General features: G+C 35.1%; 1 protein-coding gene across 1 annotated transcript in view; it reads right to left on the reverse strand.

The window, feature by feature from the left end:
* Nucleotides 1-23981, reverse strand: part of VEGFC (vascular endothelial growth factor C) — a 181154-nt gene that overhangs the window by 85189 nt on the left and 71984 nt on the right. The window contains exon 2 of the mRNA XM_056491002.1: nucleotides 6036-6103. Within this exon, the coding sequence (XP_056346977.1) occupies nucleotides 6036-6092 (57 nt within the window). The 5' untranslated portion in view covers nucleotides 6093-6103. The remainder of the gene's footprint in view (nucleotides 1-6035; nucleotides 6104-23981) is intronic.

A 23981-nucleotide genomic window follows, 5' to 3' on the forward strand; every position in this document is an offset into this window, starting at 1 on the left:
TGCAGCTTGAATGTTGAGTGGAAATACTGGGGTTTGAGAAGGGTCTCTCTAGCCTGCTATCTAGACCCTTACAGTGACCAACAGCAGGAACCTGAGGAAGATGGAAGCAAGCACATAACTGTACTTTCTCAGAATTTTATCTAAACCTCAGCAAGATGCAGCTTACAAACTTCTTGAGCAGAAACATTATCTATTTTTCTATGTAACAGTTCTTATTTTTCTTCCAGGAATCTGAACCGTCATGCTTGGAGATCATATAGATTTTCACTATCCATAACAACATGTGGCAGCTCAATAAATTGTGTGAAGACTTCCTTCCATATATTCTTATGTTTTCTTTTCTGTGAAGGGTCCTAGCCAGTATGCTTTTGCTCATACAGATGATGGTTTTATACATTTGATTATGTGTCATCCTTTTCTAAATCCTTTTTTATTCACAACTGAAATGAATAAAAAAGAATTGTATACAGTTCTTGTATGTTTTTTACAGATAAAAATAATCATGGTGGTGTTTCCTATTTAATTTATTTATTGTATTCTAAATAATTTTAACATTGATTTCTTCCTTTATTACTAATCATTGAGTCAAGAAATATTCCCTGTATAACTAAAAGATTTCACTCCTGGAGAGAAATCTAAACAAACAAAAGTTTGCTTTCATATTGCAAGTCATACAGCTTTTTTGTGCCAAGCCTATGACCCAATTTTAAAGTTACAGGTGCTTTACTAAAGATATAAAGTAGAAAATCAAGCAATGTTTGAAAAATAAGTGCTCTGTTTGTTAATATCACAAAACCTGCCCTTGCTAAGAATTAGTGTGTTTGAAGAACAGCGTACTAATGCTGCCATAAATTGTTCTTACTAAACTCTTATCTGACTCACACAGACCATCCAGAATTTTCTTAAGAAATAAAGATACACTAATACTTTAGGCCTTCATTCTGTGGACAAGAAGTGGCTCAACAATGCACTGTAGGACCTGAAAGGGACACCCAGTGCTGCTGCTGCTGGAATGAGATCAGCCCTCTGTACAGGAATCCCACAGCATTTTTCTATGTAATGGAGAGCAATTCATATTAATGCCCTCTATGAACCAAGGCTTGCAGCAGCAGAGTGATCTTCTGCAAGAGCTGCTGATGCTGTATCACTCAAAATTATCAGAGGAGGTTTTGCTCAATGAGCAACTGACAGTGACATCTGTCACAGGCATTCAACTGAAGGTCATTTCTGGAAAATTGCATTCATAGGAAAAGCTGTGTATGCAGGAGATAAAATATTCAGTTGGGTTGTGGGCAAGATGTTTCCTGCTGCCAGCTCTCAAAAGATTTATGGTCTTCAGTTTGAGTTTTCTATTATACAATAAAAGATAATTGTGAGTGCTCTTCACTTTGAATTTTGGGTTAGTTAGTTAAAGAGCAGAAAATCTTAACAGACCAAGTAAAATGGAGTCTTGTTGCAATCCCAATGTTGCCTTTACTTCAGACATTTGGCTCCAGAAATGAAAAATCAATGATAGAAATGACAACATTTAATGTAGCAGAATTATAAGACAATCAATGAACTTAAGCAAGTACTAATAAAAAGAAGAAATTGATTTGTAATCAGAGAGCCAAGCATTCATCAAACAAACCATAACTACAAGTGCTCTAGTTAGATCTAGATGTTTTTGAAGACATGTTCTAAACTGAAGCTAACAAATTCTTACATATGGTATTATGCTGGTCTGATCAACTTTAAATCTGGAAAAACAAAATATGTATTTTATTGCTTGCTTTCTTCTAACTCCCAGTAACGCTTCCTAGAAAAACAGAGTATTTACACATCAGTGCTATGTGCATTTTTTAATCAGATGACCTTGCTCTCCTAGCCACAAAGTATTAAATGTGTGGCCTTTTTTCAGAAGGTATAGATATGTCCTATTTCTTAGTGCTTTTTGGCATCAAAAATACTTGGAAAGAGAGGCTATTAACCAGAAACATTTGTTACTGTTCAAGCTCACAGCACCAAAATTTGTAAGTAATATGGTCTCTGAAATACCAGTACAATTTTTACTGTGTTCATCTTACAAGACTCTGCATGTCAGGTAGGAGTTCTTGTGATATGAACTATCAAACTACAAGTTGTGGCTCCCTGTACCTCCACTTCTCTGCTTCTCCTTTCCAGTTGCCCAGCATGGAACATCCATATAGGTGCAATTTAAATGGCATAAATGAAACCATATGCACTGGTGAACTCACAGGCTTATTTGTCCAAGTGAATAGCAACCAAAAAGCAGGTCATAAGTGTCATTTTTGCAGTTTTATACTTCTTGGTTAGTATTTGAAGTGCCTCTGAGGTACTACCTAACAAGAAGAGCTCTGAAATTAATACTAAAACTATGAACTTTATAGAAGCAAAATATAATTAAAAAGAAGAGTCAAGAGGTTCTATTAGCTTTTTGGAATACTCTGTCACAAGTTTCTAATACATGTAAACATATGTTGAACTATATACTGTGCCACATTTACCACTATGTAAAATGTTTTATGATAGAAATTGTATCTGCAGTCACAGCTGAAATTCATTAAGTTTTTTTCCACTCTTTTATTCTAATATGACTATTTAAGAGTAACTGACAGCTGCTACAGAATGAAAATGCTCAAGTAGCGTGGTCTCCCAAAAATTCATGTCACAACCAATTCCCAATTACTGTGTACTGTATTCTGCTTCCACATTGTAAGTGCTGTTCCATGCTGTGTTGTAAGTGCTGCTCCAGAGGAATTCCTGTGGTATTCCTGGTGCAACATAGTGCTCAAGAGGTGGCTGGGGTGCAGAGAAACAGGAGGTATTCACTCCTGCTAAAAATAAGGAAGCATTACAAAATTATATTCAGGATATCATCTACCTAGAGATCTATCTGTGCTAGAGCAGGACAGGAAATTACAGTACTGTTCTGTGATGGATGAAGCACAGGTCTAACACAAAAGACAATATAGCAATCATAAAAGAGGAAAGCAACTATCATGGTTGATTCTGTGGTGAAAAGAATGCCTTTGTTTGATAAACATTACAAGAGCTGGATAGTGCATGGTGTGCAGTGAACAGAATAGAGAAGAGGACTGACTACAAGAACAGACAAATCTCAGATTCTGAAGTTGCCTGCCACAACTCTGCAGGCAGTAATACATTCTGCAACACATCAGACACATCAGATAGAGGGACTTCACAGACGAAGACACCTTGAGAGATTAGTGTAAATGGGAAGTCCTAAAATTCACCTTAAAATTCCTCTTTGTGCAAGTGTCAAAAAACCCCAAACCAAAAAAACCCTGATCAAATAGGAATTGGTTTCTCTGAAATGCCTGACTATTTTTTCCAAGTTCTAATGGAAAATAAAGTGTAAGATGAAGGCTCCATTATGCTAAGATTGATAATTTGTCACTAGGATACAAAGCAGAACATCTAGAAACAAATCACAACCTCAGTGCAAGAGGTGGTAAGTGCAATACAAGTAATGTAATGACAAAATTACAATTGGTGAAGCAGAGACTGTCCCACATCCCCTTCTCATTTTCTGTTTTCTAATGCTAGGAGTCCCAGATAAGAACTTAAAATGGGAAGAAACATTTTAAAAATCATTATAGTGGATTTATTTACTTTATAGAAATCATTAATAAATATTTTTAAAAGTGATGGTAACAAGATTAAAGAGAAGGCATTCAGGGAAAAACAACAAAGTACAACACTGTTAGGCCATGAGTTAATGAACTTCAGTTTGCTGGCTGTAGCCTTCAAAAGACAAAGAAAAGATGTTGTAGCAGTCAAACCCAAGGATTAGAATGATTTATTGCTTAAGCATCTATGATATATAGGGTAAAGGAGTTATCAGGGTATTCAAATCAGGTTATATATGCTAGAATAATGTACAGTAAATCATTAGAATTTCTACAAACCCTAGATAATTTTCTAATACAAGCAGAACCAGGTCCAACACATAATCTTTCCAGGAGACTGCAGCTCAAACACTGAGCCAGAAACTGGTTACCTAGGGACCAGTAAGGATGGCCTGTTTACATTATGGATGAACAGAGGACATTTGCAAGCAACACCCACTCACTCATTCTCATATATCACATCCACAGTACATTGCAAGGGCTAAATGTTCAGCAAACTCAGTATAATGAGCCAAAGTTAGTAGTGGAGTGGTAGTACTGCTCCCAAGAGACACAGAGTGTTTATTTGCTATGTGGGCCTGGGAACTTAGGTCATATTCCTAGTCTTAAAATGACAAATAGCATTACAATTATGGGCATCTTCCAAAGTGAAAAGCAGCCCATGTGGTCTGCTGACTACTTGAGTTTCTTTCAAAATAAATGGTAATTTAAAGTCAGCACTGACCTGTAAGTCCCCATCCCTTCAAGGAAAATTAATAGTTGGATCTAATCTGTGAGGGACTGAAATCCATGTACAAAAGAGATAAAACATTGTCAGCTATAAAAATTAAAGTTAAGCTGTGACAATCACTAAAGGCAGGAATGCTGTGCCTGTCTCAGAATTACAATAAACCTGCTTATCCTAAGTAAGTTACATTTTCCATGTAAGACTACACTAGTATCCAATGCCAAAATGTGATATGATATGCAAAAAAAAAAAAAAGATATGTAGTTAGAAAAGCATATTATGTTCCTTTTTTCAGCAGTTTTCTTAAAGATATCATAAAACAAATGAAATATGGAACTGTATCCTAGTTTTTCTGTTCATCTGGCTTTCTGTTGTCATCCTACCTTTAACCAGCTCATTCATAACAAAAGCTTTAAGGGGACAGAAACCTTCTAAAACACCATGAAAAAATACATTCAACCCTGTTTGGATTAGTTGTTTAACTTCATAAACATCTGTCCAGTCACAGAATAAGATAACTAGAATAGTGAAATTAATTTGAATATTTTTTCTAATGCTTACTTGAGGTAAGTGGAGGAAAAAAAGAGAACAGAAACACTAAAAACTAATTTATAACAAGATGTAGTCAAGAATTCAACATATTTGCTTTATATAGACTACTGCTAATTGTTTACAGTCAAATTTAGTAGTGATGCTTTTTCTCTCTACTCTTGCCCCAGCCCTTGAAAAGATAATTTAAAAGCTTAAATAGTCAAAACATGTTTTTCTCTAGTCTCTTTTTCCATAAGAAAAGGTGGTTAAAAACAGGGAAACTTGGGAAAATTTGAGAAAGCAGTAGCTCAGAGATTAAACCTACATAAAAACTTAAGTCAAATTGAATAATTGAATTGGCTTATGCCTTAAATCAGCTAAATAAGCATGCAACTGCAGCAATATGGACACTTTATCCCAGCAAAATATCCATTAAACACCAAGCCTGGGTGACTTAATCTAGAATTGCTACAAGCTCTCAGGTGTAAACTCTTATCCTAATTGCATCACTTGCCAGCTGCATGTCCAGATGTTTCACCTGTACACAGCTAAAGAGACCAGCACAGCTGCATAAGAGAAGCTCTTTGGTGGGGTAATGTCAGGAAGAACTTTTCTATTCAGCATTGAAACTGAATTTGTGTCCTGAACAATTGTTGAAAAAGGAGTCTGCCTCTTCCCATTCGCCCACACTTTGCCACTCCACAGATTAATCAGGTTTTTGTTCTTAAAAACCTATTTTGTTACCAGCCTCCATTCATTAGTGAAAAGATCTACAAATTCCAGACCTATGGATATTTGACTGACCATCTTCAGCACTATTTTGCCCCAAAAAGGATTTAGGCTATTTCTATCAGATCTTTTAGTTGCATAACAGTACTCTACCAAAAAGAAGGGAATGTTTTGAAAACACTCAGCCCAAGGCAGGAGACACATTCAACTCTCTATAAAAATCTTATTTCAAGTCAAGAACCTTGAGGGATCATCACAGCATGGTTAGTTAATTTTAAATAAAAATAGTTAAAATGCTGCTGAGATCTCACTCAAGACTGAGAAAGAGACTGTACTAAAATCCCTGAGTTTGGCAAAATTTTTATCTTATTTTTGGATTAACTTCCCTTGCTTACCTGACCCAGCAGCTGCAGGGATAAATTCCAGATCATTTGGGAAAATCCTTTCTTCATCTGAGAGATACCTGGAATGGACCAAACTAAGTTATTTTCTTAGGTAACATGTTATTCATACATAATGCATTATTGTAAACAGATTTTATGGAAGATGAAAAAATCAACATCTTCCATATCCAAAGCTGCACAGGTAATTAAAACCATGGAGATAAATACTGTCTTTGAAACCACAGTTTAAGCTACTGTTTTCACAATAACCTAAGGCAACAAATATTTAGGCAAGTGTATCATTCACTCCCAAGAGCTCAAATGTGACAGTGAAAGTATTTTATATCCACCCTCTGGGAGGCCAAGCAGTTCCTGCAAGGTACGATTTTTAAAGGAATTTTTGAAACAATTACTGTTGAGAGAAGAGTCACATAAAGCTGCAGGGGCAGGGCACAGCACAGGCACATTCAAAAGGTTTTGAAGTGGCCAAACTTTATGTACACAGAGAGGCTAAACATTTCTTGTTTCTGGGTCATAGGCGACCAAGACCTTTGACCTTGCAGCTATAGATCTCTTACCCAGGCAAATTACTTACACTGCAATACTTCATAAACAACAGAAGCCCCATGTGTTCCACCAGGCATTACAAATAAGGTGAGGTTACACTCGCTACAGGTTTGATTGGGATGGAAATGAGCCTCCCTGGGAAGTCTGCCTAAGCCTTTTAAATAATGCCTCATCAATGGCATGGCAGTTTAGTTTTAGAATTGTAGATAATAATGCTGCTTTGCTATTTTAGGAACTCAGCTCATATGAAGCAGCATAAGTATTTAATTCAGTTTTTTTTTTTTTAATTAGAAATACTACCCAGTAGACTAGAAGAAAAATGCATCCATTATCAGTCTCTAATTTGCTTGAGTGATTCTTGCTTTAGATGAATTCAGTATTTTACTGCTTCCTCTTGTATGTGCATAGATACATACATAAAATATGTGGAAACAGGAAAAAAATGCTAACTAGACTGGCAGTTTGTTTAGGTATGCCTAATTCTTGTTGCCAGTGACTTCCATACCTTCTCTTAGTTTTATGTATTCAGAGCCTAAAACAACAACAGAAAAATATGATTTAAGGGGCAGCTAGAAGCCCATACTTCCACCAAAAGAAAGCAACAGAAGCCCTAATTATTTCACTTTGCTCCAACAAGTAACATACAAACATATACAACCCCTTTTATGTTTGAATAGATACTAGTGCAAGGAATGGGATGATTCCTGTTGGAATGATGACTTTCACCCTTACAGTTGCATCACCTCTTATTTGTTTCTCCTTCAATTCAGTTTCTTTAAAAAATACCTTAAAGCACCAAGAATTAAGAGCTACATCAACATCCAGTACTCTGTGTTCAGAGGGATACACAGAATGAAGTCACAGGACAACTGCCCATGATTTGGCAGCACTTTGCTCAAAACAGAAAGAGTGAGCTGGGGTAAAAACTTGCCTTTTTTCTCCTTCAGTTTTAATGTTTGGTGTGTTATTCAGGTTAGAGCACTAGCAATAAACAGACATTTAGGTAGGCTCCAGCCTATTAAGCACATCTATATGTGTAGAGTTGTGGTCATTTACCCAAGATGCAAAAGTCACAAGATTTGTCCTTCCTCTCAAGAGACTCCCAAAAAACCAAATTCAGACTCTATTTTTAACTGTTTTTCTAGACCTGAAAGAGCTCCTGAAACAGTAACTAAAGGTTTATTGGATCAAAAACAGAGAACAGAACTTAAAAATACATTTAAAATCTACTGAATGGAAAACTCATTTAGGAGGTTGGAAACTCACATAATCTTATTTTCAATGTTTAGGCAACAGAAACCATGTCTTTTTCTTGGACAGGTAATAGAAAATTAGACACTTTAGAGTTACCACTAATTCTTACTTCAAAAACTCTTGGCTTTCTTTTTTTTTTTTTTTTTTTTTTTTTTTTTTCCTGGAATATCAGAGATGCTTAATGATATAATAATATTTCAAGATTGAGAAACAAGCTCTCTCTTTATTGTATTTAATACCAAGTCCTTCTCTCCTTACTACAAGTGCAAATACATTTGGACCTACTGTTTTCGTAACTTTTTCCTGGTTAACATTTTTGGCCAAAATTTTGCCTGTACATAAACATCCCAGTCTGTTGGGCTGTACAGGATCCAATAAAAACAGCACAAAGCCTGATGAAGTAAGACAAAACCTTTTGCTTTGGTCTCTTCCATTGAATTTTCCAGGAATCAGGGGTAGTCACTTATCAGAAATCTGATTGCACTGAAGAAAATTCAATATAAAATTGTACATCAAAATAGATTAAAGAAAAAAAAAAAAAGTTTAACAACGCCAGTGGTGTTTGTTAATTAGAAACTAACCAGCCAGTTGTGCTGATGGGGTGGAGAGGCAAATGAAAGTACTACTTTCTATGTATTTTTTCCTATGTTTAAATTTTGCTCACGAGAAAAGAGAGAAAAGTCAAATTACAGGCTACAAATTAGTATGTTTTATGCATTTAAAGTTGTCTTTTTGAAGTGTGCTTTGTACTGATTGTTCAAATCCACTGAGCAGGGAACAGAACAGTATTTACTTAGACATTCAGGTCACAAATTTTTAGTAAGAGTAGAAAATGTGACAACAACCTAAAATTAATTATCAATGCTACAATCTCAAACATGAAAAACACTTTTCTAATGATCATTTTTCCACTCTGAGAAGAAAAAAAGGACACTTTTCACAGGAAGATCCCATTTCATTTAATTTTTTCTCTTGACTTACTCCATTAGAGTAGAGTTTCTTTCATTTGCCCATCCAATTCTTCTCACTTTAAAAAAAGCAGCCCACTAGCTAAAACTAATTGGGTCACTCAAATTGCATTAGAAAACATCTGCTACACCTATTGAAAATTCTTTAAAAGAAAAAGTGTATCAGAGTAGTATGATTGCCTGCATTTTGACCCAATCACCAAATCCCAAAGGATTAACATAACTTTTAACAGCTCCAGAAATTACCCTGGGCCTTATTCTATCTCCCTCCCAATTCCAGAGATATATCCACCAATTAAAAACACAAAAAAAAGGCAACTAAAAAATTATTTTTACTGTCTCTGTATGACACCTAGTTAAAACTGGGTTCCATTTGTAAAATCCTATTTCTGTAAGAACAATCCCCATTAGTAAATTATGTAGGGTTAGACATAAGAAAATAGGAAGACTCATTCACTGAGGTGGTTCAGTAACAGCTGTCTGGCTAAGAAGCTAGACAAGGTAAGAAGCTTGAGTGATTTCAGTGGTTAAGAAGAAAAAACATAACCAGACTGTAAAACAGCACTTGTCATAACAACACAGCTGTACTGATTTTGTTTGCAATATGTGGTATATAAATAACAACATATTTACTCCTGTTGATTTATTTAATATTACTGAAACATCATTTCCTCAGGAATACTGAATTAGATGTCTTTTTAAAATAAAAAGTATTTCTAGTTTGCCATCTTAATGCTATTTTTTCCTTGATTTTTGTAGCTCATGGTGTTCCCTTACTTCCCCACCTAAAGGTTTCATGAAGTCAAGCAAGCACACAAATGAGAAGACAAGTATTAAATAAAGTATCATACATCATAAGGTTTACTCCTAGTCAAATGAGAGTTCACCAAAGAGGATAATAAAAATCAGGTGCTAAATGCACACCTGTGTGTGAGGATGTACTTATTTTAACAACTCACAAACTAATTCCTTGTAAACTTTTCTAAAATCCTTTCCCACTCATTACAGCAGAAATCTTGTCATCAAAAGAAATATTATCCACATTCGTTTATAACATAAAGTAATATTAAATTAATGATTAAAAGTCATCTGATTTAGAACAGTCTAATATAGATTAAGTATAATTTGATATTCCTTTTGGAAACAAGAAAATACTGCCCAATTTTTTTTTTCTTGTTGTCCCAAGACTTTAGTCCATGTTTTCTGGCCATATTTTAATTTAAAATTAGTACAAATTAAAATTAGTACAGCCATTTCTGGAACCATAATTTCTCTCACAGAGAGTGTTGATTGTTACCTTTAATCTCACTCTTTTCCTAGAGTACTGAAACACTAAACCACTACAAATAAAGAGACTCTATGATTCCAATTCTTCTTTTATAGAGAAATGAGAATGCCAGTACTGAAGTACATTTAAAGTGAAACAGCTATTAAAATTCTTTACCTCATTTCTACTTATTTCCTACAGCTTCTATGCTATATAGCACTGTAATATTAAAGTGAATTCTAGCTAAGCACAGTGACAAAAGGCCCTGCCAAATTAGCCTGGTTTTCAGGAAATATAAATTCACCTATGTGACTACTATGCTTGAGGTCAAACAACAACAAGCTTTTATACAAACAAGTAATTCTTTAATCTATCCTTACATAGATACAGACTGTCAGAAATAAACAAAAACATGACACAAAATGTGTTGTATTAATTAAGAACCAACCAATGGATATGATGTCCTACTGAAGAACTCAGGCTTGGAGAAACATGCTACTTGCACCTCATCTGGGCAGCTGTGCTTCATCAGCACACAGGAATCTGAAGCAAGTGTCAGCACCTGAATCTTCCTTTCCCTGCTGCTCAGGAGGACTGTGATTGACTAGAACAGCAGAGAAGATTAAAGACAGCTGCTTCTTAATTCCTTCCAGAATGGAAGGGAGGTAATAACTTTGCATTGAAACAAGGCTGAATAATACACATCATCAAAGCTACTATATTCTTTTTATTAACCTGAAACAGTATGAGGACTTCTTACATAGTTTCCTAACAGAGAAAATTTATGCCAAAATAATGAGAGAAAAGAGGGTTAAGACATTACCCTTTAAAAATTGCTATGATTGTTTTATACATTTTTTAGTAATTTTGTTATGATAGTAATGCCAATTTATTTTGCTTATTTCAAGAATGTTGCAGCTCTAACATAGACCTACTAGACACCTGTGGAATGAAAAAGTAGAATATTTACATATGTGTGAGGGTAGCTATTTTTACTAGTCACCTCCTCCCATGCTGGTATAGATCTGGCAGGTACAAGCCTTCTTTGTCTACTGAGGCCACAGAGGCTTCACTGGGATTAAATACCTCATGTGGATATTTGTGTGATTTCCCTGTGTCCTCTATTTCTCATGTTATAGAAATGTCTTTGCAAGGCAGACCCCAAATTCTTATGATGTTCTTCAAAACCTCCATCTCCCCCAAAACCAGGCAAAATCCACTCTTCCCATTGCTGAGGTGAGCTATTTCTCAACTGGCTATTTCACTTTCAATAGCAATTTCAAAGAATTCCACTCAGTTAAAAAAAATAGGTCCAATTTCCATCATGCGGTAAGGGTTCTTCCCATGCTGAATTAGAACTGCTCTATAATGCATTTCTTTTCATTATGAGAGTAACTGTATCCCCCAGGAAGCCAAAGCATTATTCCACTGGGTTTTACTTCAAAGGACATGTAAGCATATACATCAATTTATCAGTTATCTAGTATTATTTGCTTTACTAGGTATATTCTAGTAAACTGCAGTCATACCTAGGAGCTAGGCTGGATATTGTTGCTGAATATGAATATGGTTGTTTAACAATGAAACTTGAATATTTCTAGCTCAAAACTATAAGCCTGCAGATGCTTGATTGCCTGCTTTTCTGGGTTAAATACAAATACTGTACTTTGCAATGATTCTTTATTACATTACCCTTCCTGCTCCAACAGGTATCTGTCACCTTAGCAAAAAAATAAACAAATAAACAAAAAAGCTTTTTTTAAGTGATTACTACATATTCATGGACTTGTAGTTAAGATGTCTTACAAGAGGGAGACAGAACTATGTTTCATCAGTTTTGCAATAAAGCCCAATAAATATTAAATAAACCCTTAGGCTAAGTCTGAATTAATCTACATGGTTCAAATATGAGACCAAGTCATGAAAAGAGCAGTCACTGTTTTTGCCCCAGTTACGTTAATTTGCTTCTCAATTTTGGATAGCTCAAAACTTGCTGCACAGCATTCCCCCTTCAAAGTTAACAGGAAGACTTGTAACACACAACAACTAATAACTTGATCAGTACCTGTTACAGTGATCTTCTGCAAATCACCTATATATTTTTATATGACACATCAGCAGAATTTTTATGGCACACATATTTATGGCTTTCTTACTTAGATTTTTCCAACTGTTTCGTTAGGCTTTTTTTCCTGGAACAATTGTCCATCATCTGATGGTGATTTTCTACATTTCATTAACTGGAAAAAATATGCAGAGTGCAGAACCTTCCTTCTTCCATGGAAAGACCTTCAGCCTTGGTTTCATTCTCTTGGGATACTTCACATGGACTTAAACATTTTAAGCCACTGAGCAACTTGCACACAAGATTTTGTGCAATTAATAAGGAAACTTTGGAGCTTTTCACAGAGTCAAGACAAAAAGAGAGCTGACCTAAATCCATCAGTAAGATCTAAATATTTTGAGGTATCTTTCTTTGGGTGGTGACCTTGTACTCTTATGCATCTGTTAGTAATGAATATAGCAAGTTGGTATTTTTCTCTTAATCTTTTACATATCCAAGATATAAACATTGATACTTTTCTTTATCTGTTTCCTTATCTGACCAGAGTAATTGCAAATTAGTTTCTAATGAGAAACATTTGTTTGCCTTTTTCTGCTGGAAAGCCAGAAGGTGATAAAGAAACCATATGCAATCATATTTTTGTGGAGATAGGTCCAAAATTTATTTAAGTAAAAAACACTCAAAATTGTTCTTGTCTAAGACCTAAAAAGACTATGGCCTTGCTTTTTTTTTAATTACTTCTAATAAAGTTATACCAATGAATTATGACGAGTCTGCAAAAGGTTAAATTCATATTCATGGAGGCATCAATAAAACATCCATCATTGCTTTTTAATTAATTGGATTCTTTTGCTTGATTTGACTTCAATCTTCAGCATGGATGGCAAGAAGCAGTAGTTTCTTCAGTGTCACTCTTTATTTAAGATCACTAAGTGCATGCTTTTTCAGTCCTTAATAATCTTCTTGTATAAGGTTAAACATATATTTCAACATGTTCCTGAGATCTTTTGATAAATCACATAATAAAAATTGTCCCTCCTTCATTTGAGAAAGGACCTTGGTTGTACTTCTATTTTTCAGGTCTTTCTTTCTTGAAGTAGTGACTTGGTATTGCAATATATCTGTTAGCACTATAGAAGTAATATGAGATTGCAAAAGGGAGAGTATGCTGACAGTTCTTGTACCAATAGCCTTTCTTAATTTCTCTGTAGTTTCAGGTTTTGCAATGGAGCTGAATATCACTTCTGATTTGGAAAAGTTTCTTAGTAATTAATTGGTATGTGTCTAGCTTTGGATATCTCTTTATTTTCCTTAATTGCATGGTGTGAGTGTAAAATCACCAGCTACTTCCTTCAGTTTGCAAATGATCCCATTACAGAATTAAAACAAAATACCACCACCACCAAAAAAACACCCAAAACCAAAAAATCAACTCCCCTCAAAAAACCCCGTCTCCCCCCAAAAACTAACGGAACAAAATAATCTCAAAACCAAAAACTCACCCAAAGACCCACTACCCAAACAAAAAACTATCCAAATCGACTTCCCAAAAATAAAACCAAAACCCAACCAAATAACAAGCAAAGAGAAGAATCCTAATCTCATAAATATTTGCTCTTTTTTTTGGGAAACATGAGTTTTGTCTAAATTTCAGTTAGAAAAAAGCAAATTTTCCTTGAGATCTGTAGAAAAACTCTCAAATATCTTATTGCAAAATCAGCTACTGCAGAGCAACTAAAAATCAATTTCTCTATAGGTATTTGCTTTTTAAATATCATACAAATCTATTTCTTGTTTGTTGAAAAAGACATACTGGCAACAGCATACACCACAGAGTAATTTATTTTCTTATTGGCACTCATAAGAAAAGAGCTCTCTCATCTCCTCTTTTCTGAGCATTAGCTCAGGTATCATGGCTCTTTCCAAAACTATTCAGTTTTCCCTGTCAAACATTGCTGTGTTCTGCAAAATCACATATCTGTGCTATTTTTATCCCTGTGAAGCACATTGCCCAGTGTGACAGTGTGAGGCAAGAGTGCCCACAGAGGGGTGTTGAATGTGCATAAACACATACTTTGTTTTTCTCATAGCACCTGCCCAAATCCTGCTGCTGACGTGTCAAGTGGTGAAAAACATTTGACAACATAACTCTCCAGTACATCCCTCTTCTTAATTCTCAATCAGGTAAAAAAGTTTTTAATTGCTTCATAAATGTTGCTGGGCTCATATAACAGTAATATTTTTCATGTTTCTTTAAGGCAATCAGCAAGGGTATTTGCTCTTTATGTTCTTCTAGCCAATCTATAATTCAAAGGGTAATAAAATTGTTCAGCCTCTGTCATAGGTCAAAAGCAGCTTTCCTGGGGGCACTCAGACTCCTTCAGCTTTCTTTAGAGCCTCATTATAAATGTTTCCTGTCTTCTATCAGAGCTGCACATGCATTCCTAATGAATTAATGGAATGGATAAGGTTTTAATATAAAAATGAGTACTTCTGATCACTTTTCCTACCCCCCCCTCCAACATAACAGAACTAGCATTTTATAAGGATAGTGTGTAGTAGCTTCATCTAGAAAAAACTTCAATTCTTCCTTATTTTCTTCTTTTTGTGGTATCTGTTTGAAAATGTGATGGCTTGCCTACTTTATTCATATGGGAAGTAATGCACAGTGCAGATTTCTGTACATAATTCTTGGTGCAGCAGGAGTCTATCAGATACTTTGGAAATATGACTTCATAGAAAAAAACTGCATAAACATAATTGTTTCAGCTGAGGAGGAGTGGTGGGCATGGAAAAAATACTCAGATACATATAAGGGGAAGGGAGTAATATATTCTCTGTATAGGCAGAAAACAAGGAAGAAACAAGGGATTTTCACTTTTTCACTGGAAGAATCCAAAGGTAGGTCATAATTAAGGACTGAAACAGGTTGGGATGTGAAGATATATGGTGCATCTGTCTGGGGATGTTTAAGGCTAGACAAGCACCTTCCAGGAATTACATAGGATTAGCTGACCCTGTTCCTGTAGAGTGGTTGAGCCTGGTGAGTTTCTAAGGTCCATTGATCCCATCCTAGCTGCCTTACTCTAATAGTTTTCAGTAAGTGGGATAAACACTGAAAGTTATTCAGCTTAGTCAGATGCCATGAAAAAATAAAAGCAATTTTTGAATATTCTCCATATTCCCTAAAAGTTAAAGCTTTTTGCTGTTTTGTTTTTGCTTTCAGGGATTTTATGTTAGGATTGGTTTCTCCCTGTACCAAATGTTGCTCACATTGTATGTGATCTGAAGTAGCTAATCTTTCAGGGAAGAAGGATGATTAGAAAGGTAAGCATGGAAGATTCAGCAAAAACTTCTGCTCAATCAATGTCAGCTATCAGACCAAAATTATTCAACAGAGCATTTTAGTATTTTGTGTGCTTTGATTCAGATAAATGTAATCTCTGCTGATCATCCTTGGAGGTGGGTTTTGCCAGCACTCACAAAATCTTATCTTTAGATTGACCTAACCACAAGACTGAGAGATCATCTGAAAGCATTTCTGAAGCAATACCTACTGTAAGATTGCTTTTCATTCGCTGAAAGAGATTTGCCAAGGGAAATTACTGTTGTTCCAATATGCCAACCTCAATAAATCCCTTTCTTATTAGTAACGTGTTAGAGATTATGTATCAGCTTCGTTCTGGAATTAAGGGTACAAAACAAGACCTGACTGATCTGCTGCTTAGCTAAAATAAAGTCTCACTCATTCAAATTAAAAACAATAAAGTCACAGCACATAGTCACAGCCCAGAAGAATGACTAGGAGCAAGAAGAAAACTTTGTACCAGAAGTTCTCAACATACAACACGACTGTCTACTAAAGAGAAGATAGGAAGGGGCATAGTATTTGTCTTAAACATGAGGGGTTTTCTTCCTCTTCTCCATCCAAAATACAATTTTCTCAGGCTATGAAGCTGTAAAATAAATATTCAAGCCAATAGCAAAAGGCTAGAAGTCCTTATTTCTCAGTTGTGTCTTAGAAAGGGAAATAATAAATACAGATGTAATGTAGTGCAAGGGATGTTAATTTAATCACACTAGAAGAATTAAGACTGTAGCTTTTAATCAATAAAAATGTATTTGATAATGCTGATAAGAAGTAGCTTATCATTATGTATTAATTAAGAATGATTCTTGTTTAAATAGGAATGAAAAATCACCCCCAAATCTCCCACTTTCAGATTGCCTTGGGCATTTTTTGAACTTTCATAATGTTTACAAAGATCTTATAATGCTATGTACACCACTAATGAAGCACATTTATTATAATATTATTTAGAAATGTGAACTCAGTGGCTAAATATATGGTACAATTCTGCCAAGAATGCTGGCAACATTAATCATCATTCCTTCAACTTTCCCTATGGATGGAGAAAAAAAAAATGTGCTGAGGGCTCACATTTGCACATTTGGGCAAATTCCCATCCTTCTTTTTTCAGGAGGAAATTTCTTTTATTTATGAAGATGGATTTTGCCCAGAATTTTGCTTTAATTATCATAAAAGTGTTTTCACCCACAAGTCTATATTTGCAAAGAATACAAATTTTTTACTTCAATGAGTCAGTCTTTGCCTACAAATTTTAATTCAGGTGTTCAGGTGGGTATTTTTCTTTTCTCTGTTTTGAACAATAATTCCATTAATCCCAAATGTTTTGGTTTTTTTTTTTTTCTCACGTGTAATTGGAATAGGTGAGTACCTTACACCTTGGCATGTTGTGATATTCCTTAGGATATTTGAGGGAGAAAGCAATTTATCTGGGACCTAGGAGCCTGTATGAATACTTGCCTCCTAGACAGTGCTTTGCCTTTCTAAAGTAAAAGGCAAAAATCTGCTTTGAGAGTTTTTCTCAATTTCTTCTGTTGAAGTCCAATCTGAGAAAATAACTAAGAAAGTTGTAATAAAATGTCCCACACTAATGTGTTTAGAGTAGGTTTTAGAACTGTAAATTACTGGTTTAACTTAGGAATTTCCCACATTTACTTTGTCCCCACCAGCTCATTTTCTCCCTTACTCTGTTCACTTCTACCCTCACTAAATGCTGATGGCCCTGCTTGGAGAGTCATGCTGTAAACTAGATCATTGAAAAATTACAACTGATTAACAACAACAAAGATAACTACTAAAAAGGAGATTTAATTCAGTAATAAAGCCCCCTCCTTCATGTATATTTTCAGTTATTGTGCACTAACTTTGAGCAAAAAAAATTACCCAGCCATGTACATTTTTCTATAATGAATCCCTACTTCTTAAAAATAGGCAGCCTAGGGAGCTGGAATGGCAATGGCACTACTCCTACAAGATTCTGGTCAGCCATGCAAGGAATTCATATAGCATGGAGCTTTCTCTGTAAACCATGGATTGTTTTTTGAAGGCAGAAACCAGGTAGAAACATGATTCAACATTTGTTTTTGGATGACTTTTAAAGCTAGAAAAATTGATGCCAGGGAAAACAATAGGAATCAAACATGGTGAGTTATAGCCTTCTTCAGTCTTGTTCTCTGGCTAGCTTTGCAGGGATAAAGATCCTGAGAACAGAGTATTGCAACAGACAGGAGTGAGCACAGATTTATGACTTTTCTTATTGGAGTGTCCCACAGTTTTCAATACTGTTGCAGATTTATTTTAGGTCCTCTGTGGTACAGTGGTGTTTCTTCATGATGGCTTGCCTAACTGCAGAGGTCGACTGCTTTGTGTGGGACTGCATGGCTCAGAAGGTCATGGGTGTTTTGTGCTTGGCTAAAACTTAAATTGCTAATGTCAGTGAGGATGAAGGGAATAGCTGCAGCTGCAATGCCTTCCTTGTACATGCTTTCAGACAGGATCCCTCTATACATTCCATAAATGCTTTCAAAATCGGTTCCCATTAAACAAACCAGCATGTGCTTAGGGATTTCAGTAGCTGGCTAAAAGTAATTTTCTTCCAATCAAGTCAGTTTTTAAAGGGTATGTGTTTCCTCTATTATAAACATGCTGTTATGCTTTGGAAGACAAAGCCCTAGTTTCCCTCTCCCTACTGCTTCCCCCCTTCTTGAGTATACTCCCTTGCTCTGGAATGCAAGGCTTTTTATTCATGTCTTCTTTCATTCCCAAGTTTTCAGAGTTATGCCATGTTGGTGGGAACAGTGAAATCAGGCAGAATGTCTTAACTTTTACTTAAGCATAGCTCAAAGGAGACAAAGATACAGAGTGCAGGATTGTTTCTTGGAACCAGGGAGTGTTCAAAAATAAAGTCTGTCTTCCCTCCTGCCACATTAAGCTCATACTATAATATTTTTTTAAAGTTTTGAGTTGAATGATTATTAAATAATGAAGATAATAAAAACATTCCTTAATTTATTAATTTATGCTATGTAAAAAGTTACATTTTGGTGAAAATGAAGTCACTGTAATTTTTTTTATTAGAATTATTTTTTTCCCTAGCAAAACAATTTAAATGTTGTAGAATTGCTATTTCTGAAAGTAGCCAAGTGAAAAAGAAAGAAAAAGATAAGAGAATTTAGGAACTGGGATGCCTATGAGTTACTGCAGTCATAGTGTTTGAAGAAACACCTAAAAAATTGATTTTTTTTTTCATTTTTTTTTCCTTGTGACCTGGTTTTTATCCTTCTGATTTAGATGAGAACCATGACACTCCCTGAACACATGTCTAATTTGGATTGTGGTGCATGCCATAATATGTCTCAGCAGGAAGATGCAAACACTGCCATAGAGAGCAGTTGAATAGAGAATATGAAATAACAGTTTATTTATGTTCCAGATCATGGTAACTTAAATACTCTTCTTTTCACATTTAGTAGCACTAATGACACCTCTTGCTAATATTGGTGTGGTGCTCTGCCAACAGTTGGAGGCCAATGCAACACTTGAGAGTTCAAGGACAAACTACACAGTACAGTGCATTTAGGGACCAAGCTTTATTGCCCATTAAATGGCTATTAAGCAGCATCAGAAAAGTGAGGACTTTTCATCCATGTGTTTACTGCTTGAGATTAAATTTCAGTTTTAAAAGGAACTTCTTTTTATTTCAGATAGACTGCACATATAATCTTTCTAACTAAAAATTTAGAGCTCATTCTGATTGGATATGCAGGGTGGGAAAGATGTTCATACTTATTTCAGATTTATGATCTTATAACACACTTTTTGCAAGACAAAATTTTTTATTTTAATTTATGTCTTTGAGGCTGATGATTTCGAATTTAGCAAATTGTTTTTATTTTGTTTAGAATAAAAAGTCACCTAAGCAAGAATGTGTGACAAAACCTCAGTTATAAAACATATATTGACAACTACAACTAAAATTTAGTTTAGGGGGAAAAAAAATCTCCTTTTCTGTTCCATATACTTTATAGAATGCCTTCCTGAAATTGGTGTAGTTGGTGTAGTTATGAAATAATTGCATTTCTTTTTCTACCAGGCAGTTTCAACTGGTGAAGGATTCTTTTCATGCTGTTCTAAAGCACTTTGCTGCTATTAAGTTTAAGAGCCTCTAAACTCTCTGGGGATAAAGATAGGTATTCAAGTGCAAGGTCATTAGGAAAACCTGAAATTTCCAGCCAGTTGCTATGCCTCTGGTTAGGAAAGCTATCCTCAAAAACATGTTTTAAGAGCCATGATATGTTAGAAGCAGCAGCCAAAATCTAAAATTGAGTGTGTTACTATTGGCTTAATGGCACAATGGAATCTCAATTCCAGATGGAAAAGCAATATGGTAAAGGCACAAAGAATGTGATGAATTTTGTTTGATTTGTTTTGGTTTTTTTTTTGTTTTTTTAAATTCAGAATTGATGATTCCATTACTCAAATTCATCTGTAACAGGTCACAATTCCCTTCTTACCAAATTTGGTTTGGTACACAAGTGGCAATTCCCTCCATTCTTAATCACAGTTGCAGAAAATGTCTGATTTCATGGAGCAGTGGCTAGCAGAGGGTAACACCTCATCTACCTCTCAAGAGGACTGAGGCTGGAAGGAATGTTCATGAGCAGTCCTTAGTAAGAAGGCTGTCCTAATTCTCACCCTGCCTGTTGTAGTTTTAAGTGTCACCTTTATCTTCCTCTTAGTAACCAGTTTCTTCTTCCCAAACCCTTCTAGTGAACACTTAGGGAGCTACTGTATTATTTCCTTTCTGCAAATTAAAAGTCTTTACCTCACTCTGCTCTAACAAACTCATCAATACAAGTGGCTAACATAAATATTCTCCTTGCTGATAGATACAAAATGGTGAGATAAAAAAAAATACTAAAAGAAATTATTTCAAAATACAAGTGGTTTTTTTTTTTTCCTTTAGATCATATGAATTGCTATAGCAGCACTCTGAATAAACTGAATATTATTTGACTTTGGAAATTAAGTATCAGCTCTTATTTTTACAAATTCTTGATTCTTTTCTGAATTAGTGAGCTCCTTACCAGAATACATACTGTTTCTACAAACAGGTTTATACAAAAAAAAAAAAAAAAAGGTTTTAAAAAAGGTTTACAAAACTAATTTAGCAGCTGAGTGAAAATACAGAATTCAAACCTTCATTTATTGTATATAAAGACCCATATTGCACACACAGTACCAAATTTTACTAATAGCCAGTAAATAGCACATTATTAGATGTTACACAAGCATCTCACAATTGGTCAGCTGAAAGCTGTATTATACTGGTAATGTAAGAAGCCTAAAAATAGCAAAAAATCTGTTACATTTATAATAAGATATAAAGATGTGACTGTATTATTTGGAACAAATACACATGAAAGAACCTACTGCTCAAGCTTAGTGATGCTTTTTGTGTAATATCCACCACTGATCTTCAGTACTGACTTAAACTGAACCAACTCCTTTGGGTTGTATCAGTGAGATGTGCTTGATCTAACCATCCTTCACTTCTAGGGAGTCAAGAGAATCATGGGAGACAAGGACTATTTTGATTTTAGTCCTAATAACCAAAATTGGATCCAACTAGCCAAATGTTCCTTCTGATATGTTGTATGAAATCTGGACTGCCCTTTGCATGGCTGTGAGATGGAGGTTACTGTGATTTGCTTGACAGCACAGAAAGCAGATATACTGTCTGTCTTGAAGATCTTACAGGTATCTCCAGGATACTAAAAAACAATATAGAAACTTTTTATTGAAAGTGACCACCAAAAAACCCCCAGGAGAAAGCAATGAAATAATAATAAATCTATATGAAAGGCAATCCCATTAATATTCAGTGTTAAACCTATGTGGAGGATAACCCTATTATTGTTAATTGTTTATATTTACAGAACTATAGAAAAAAATCAAAATGTGAGAATTCATATGAAACAGTAAAATTGAAGGAACTATTCCAATTCTAAGAACAGCCTTCAGTAAGGCCATAAGTGAAAAGTGAAGTGTGGGAGAAAGGGATAGAAAAGAAATACAGGTTAATGGAATGAGGGTAACAAGGAAGCACACTTGTGAGCAAGAACAAAATTACATATGGCTGAAACTTGAACAGACCCTTAACAACAAAGAATAAGTTATCAAAGAAAACAAGACCTTGCTGCAAGTTGATCAAGGAGTGTTAAATGTGAATATAACTCCAGCTGTAGGTGCCTCAGTGAGTGGAGATGAAGAATGCAGCAGTGGGACAGGTTAGGTGACAGTGACTAAGTCACAGCCAAGGTGATAGCCAGCATGGCTTTAGCACCTATCCCAGCTGTGCTGCCAGGATGCTCCTGAACAGCTGTGCCCCTTGTGTGTCCCTGTGAAACTCTGCTGAGCTGACCCCAGAGTGCTGCCCGTGCAGTGCTGCCAGCAGCCACACTATCAGCTGCCACCCACCTTATCAGCACTTGACTCCAGCACTGTCCTGCTCCAGAGGACTTGTCTGCCTCGACCTGTCAGTGTTTGCACTGACATTCTGCCTGGAGATGTACTAATGAGCTATTACAGACACCCTAAATTAGACACTGATAAAGAACACATGCTGAGTTTGTCAGAAAATTTATCTTTTTGGATGCTCCTGAAAGGCAAAGTCAGTTTTTCTGCTGTAAAACTACCCGTATTATGGACTGCACAAAGCTACACTAATTTCCTTTCTTCACTATGATATTTTTATATCATCATGGCATGATATGCAGTACATGTTTAGAATTGAAATATTTCACAAATCAAGTAGAAGAAAACTGAACTACAGCAATTATGACAAAGTTAACTTTTCTCTGACTTCCTCTTAGTTATCATGAATATAGCTGTATCATCAAGGGTCCAGTCAGCTGTGTCCAGCTGTTTTTATAGGACACATCATTAGCAAATTAATTACATAAATGAAAAAATGTATCTGTTTTCTTCCACGTTTTAAAGAGTTTTGTACATGAAAATAGGTTAAAAATATGAATAAATGTTAAAGAACTTTCTTTTCATGTGTTACAAAACATAAACAAGACTCCTATGCTACTTAAGTAAATGTACTTAATATATTTAGGTAAAGTAAACACAAAACTGTTTTTAAAAAAACTGGTGTGTTCCTAGACTCCTACAAAAAGCAGTTTCCTTGTTCTGACTTCTCCTCTGCATTCACACAGACCTAACAGGCATCTCCCTGAAAGTATTTTTGGCTAGATAAAAGAGTTTTACAGCTCTGGGGAAAATAACCTCACTATTGCTCTTAACTATCCCCTTGATACTTTCATAAAAATGTTAGACCAAACAGAATCTCTCCAGGAAATTCCTAAACTCTAACCTTTTGGGGTCAGAGAATGCAGCAGACAGTTTGTTGTCTTGAACAGTGACCTCAGTGCAATTCTACTCCAAACAAACTTCTAGATGCTATCTGTGTATTATCTCAGGGGAATTCAGTGCTAGCCCTTAGAGATCAACAGTAGCACTTTTTGTACCACTTTCTTCACTTTCTACAGAGAATGAGGAAATGACTCTCAAATCCATTAAGTTCCAAGTATGTTGTAATTATTGGTTCTCTTGGAATAGTCCTAGTTAGGCAAAAAAAATCTACCTTGAAAATTATTTCTGGGAGGATAAAATGTGCAATATTTCAGTCATTATGATATGAATAATTCTCAAGCCAGAGCCAGTTTTATGCATATTTAGGATGTGATAGGACTGAATTAGATTTTCTGGGTCACCAAGACCATTTCTTTGTAATACAATACATGTTGCATAACTTATTTCACAAATGTAGGAAGTTACATCTTAAAAGTGTTTTTTAAAAAGTCATTTACTTAATTCATATAAGCCATTATCAGATAGAACTTATCTCAGGATTCTTAGATGAAACAAAAATTTGAAAGCCTTGCAGAAATATCTTAGCTCTTTTGTGAAAATACACTTGGACACAAAAATACATGCTTTGACATCAAAACATGCATATTCCTTACTCTTGTTTTAACATAAAAGTTGCATTTTAAAAAGTTTTGTTCATATATTTAATCATTTTAAATTAAGAAAAAAATCTTCAGAAAATGTTATATTGGGAGGAAATTATTCAGTGGTTTGTCAATACACTAAATGCACTAAAACCATCAAACTAATAAATATTGTTTGGATAAATTAATATAATACAATGATCATATGGTTCCATTACTCTTTTTTGTATAATTGAGTTTTCAGTAAACAAAATACAATTGAATTCTTGGAGCTTCTCAGGACAGGATACATTCCAAACTTTGATCAATCTTTTCTGGAAAAATTGCTCAGTGGCATTTCTTGCTATTTTACCCACTACTTTCTCCCAGAAGGCCAAAACTCAAAGATCTCTGTATTGCTCCAGCTGTAAAAGCACATCTGTCAGTTTAAATTAGATAGACAGCTTCCT

The sequence above is a fragment of the Oenanthe melanoleuca genome, chromosome 4 (assembly GCF_029582105.1).
Source record: "Oenanthe melanoleuca isolate GR-GAL-2019-014 chromosome 4, OMel1.0, whole genome shotgun sequence".
In the NCBI taxonomy this organism is placed as follows: Eukaryota; Metazoa; Chordata; class Aves; order Passeriformes; family Muscicapidae; genus Oenanthe; species Oenanthe melanoleuca.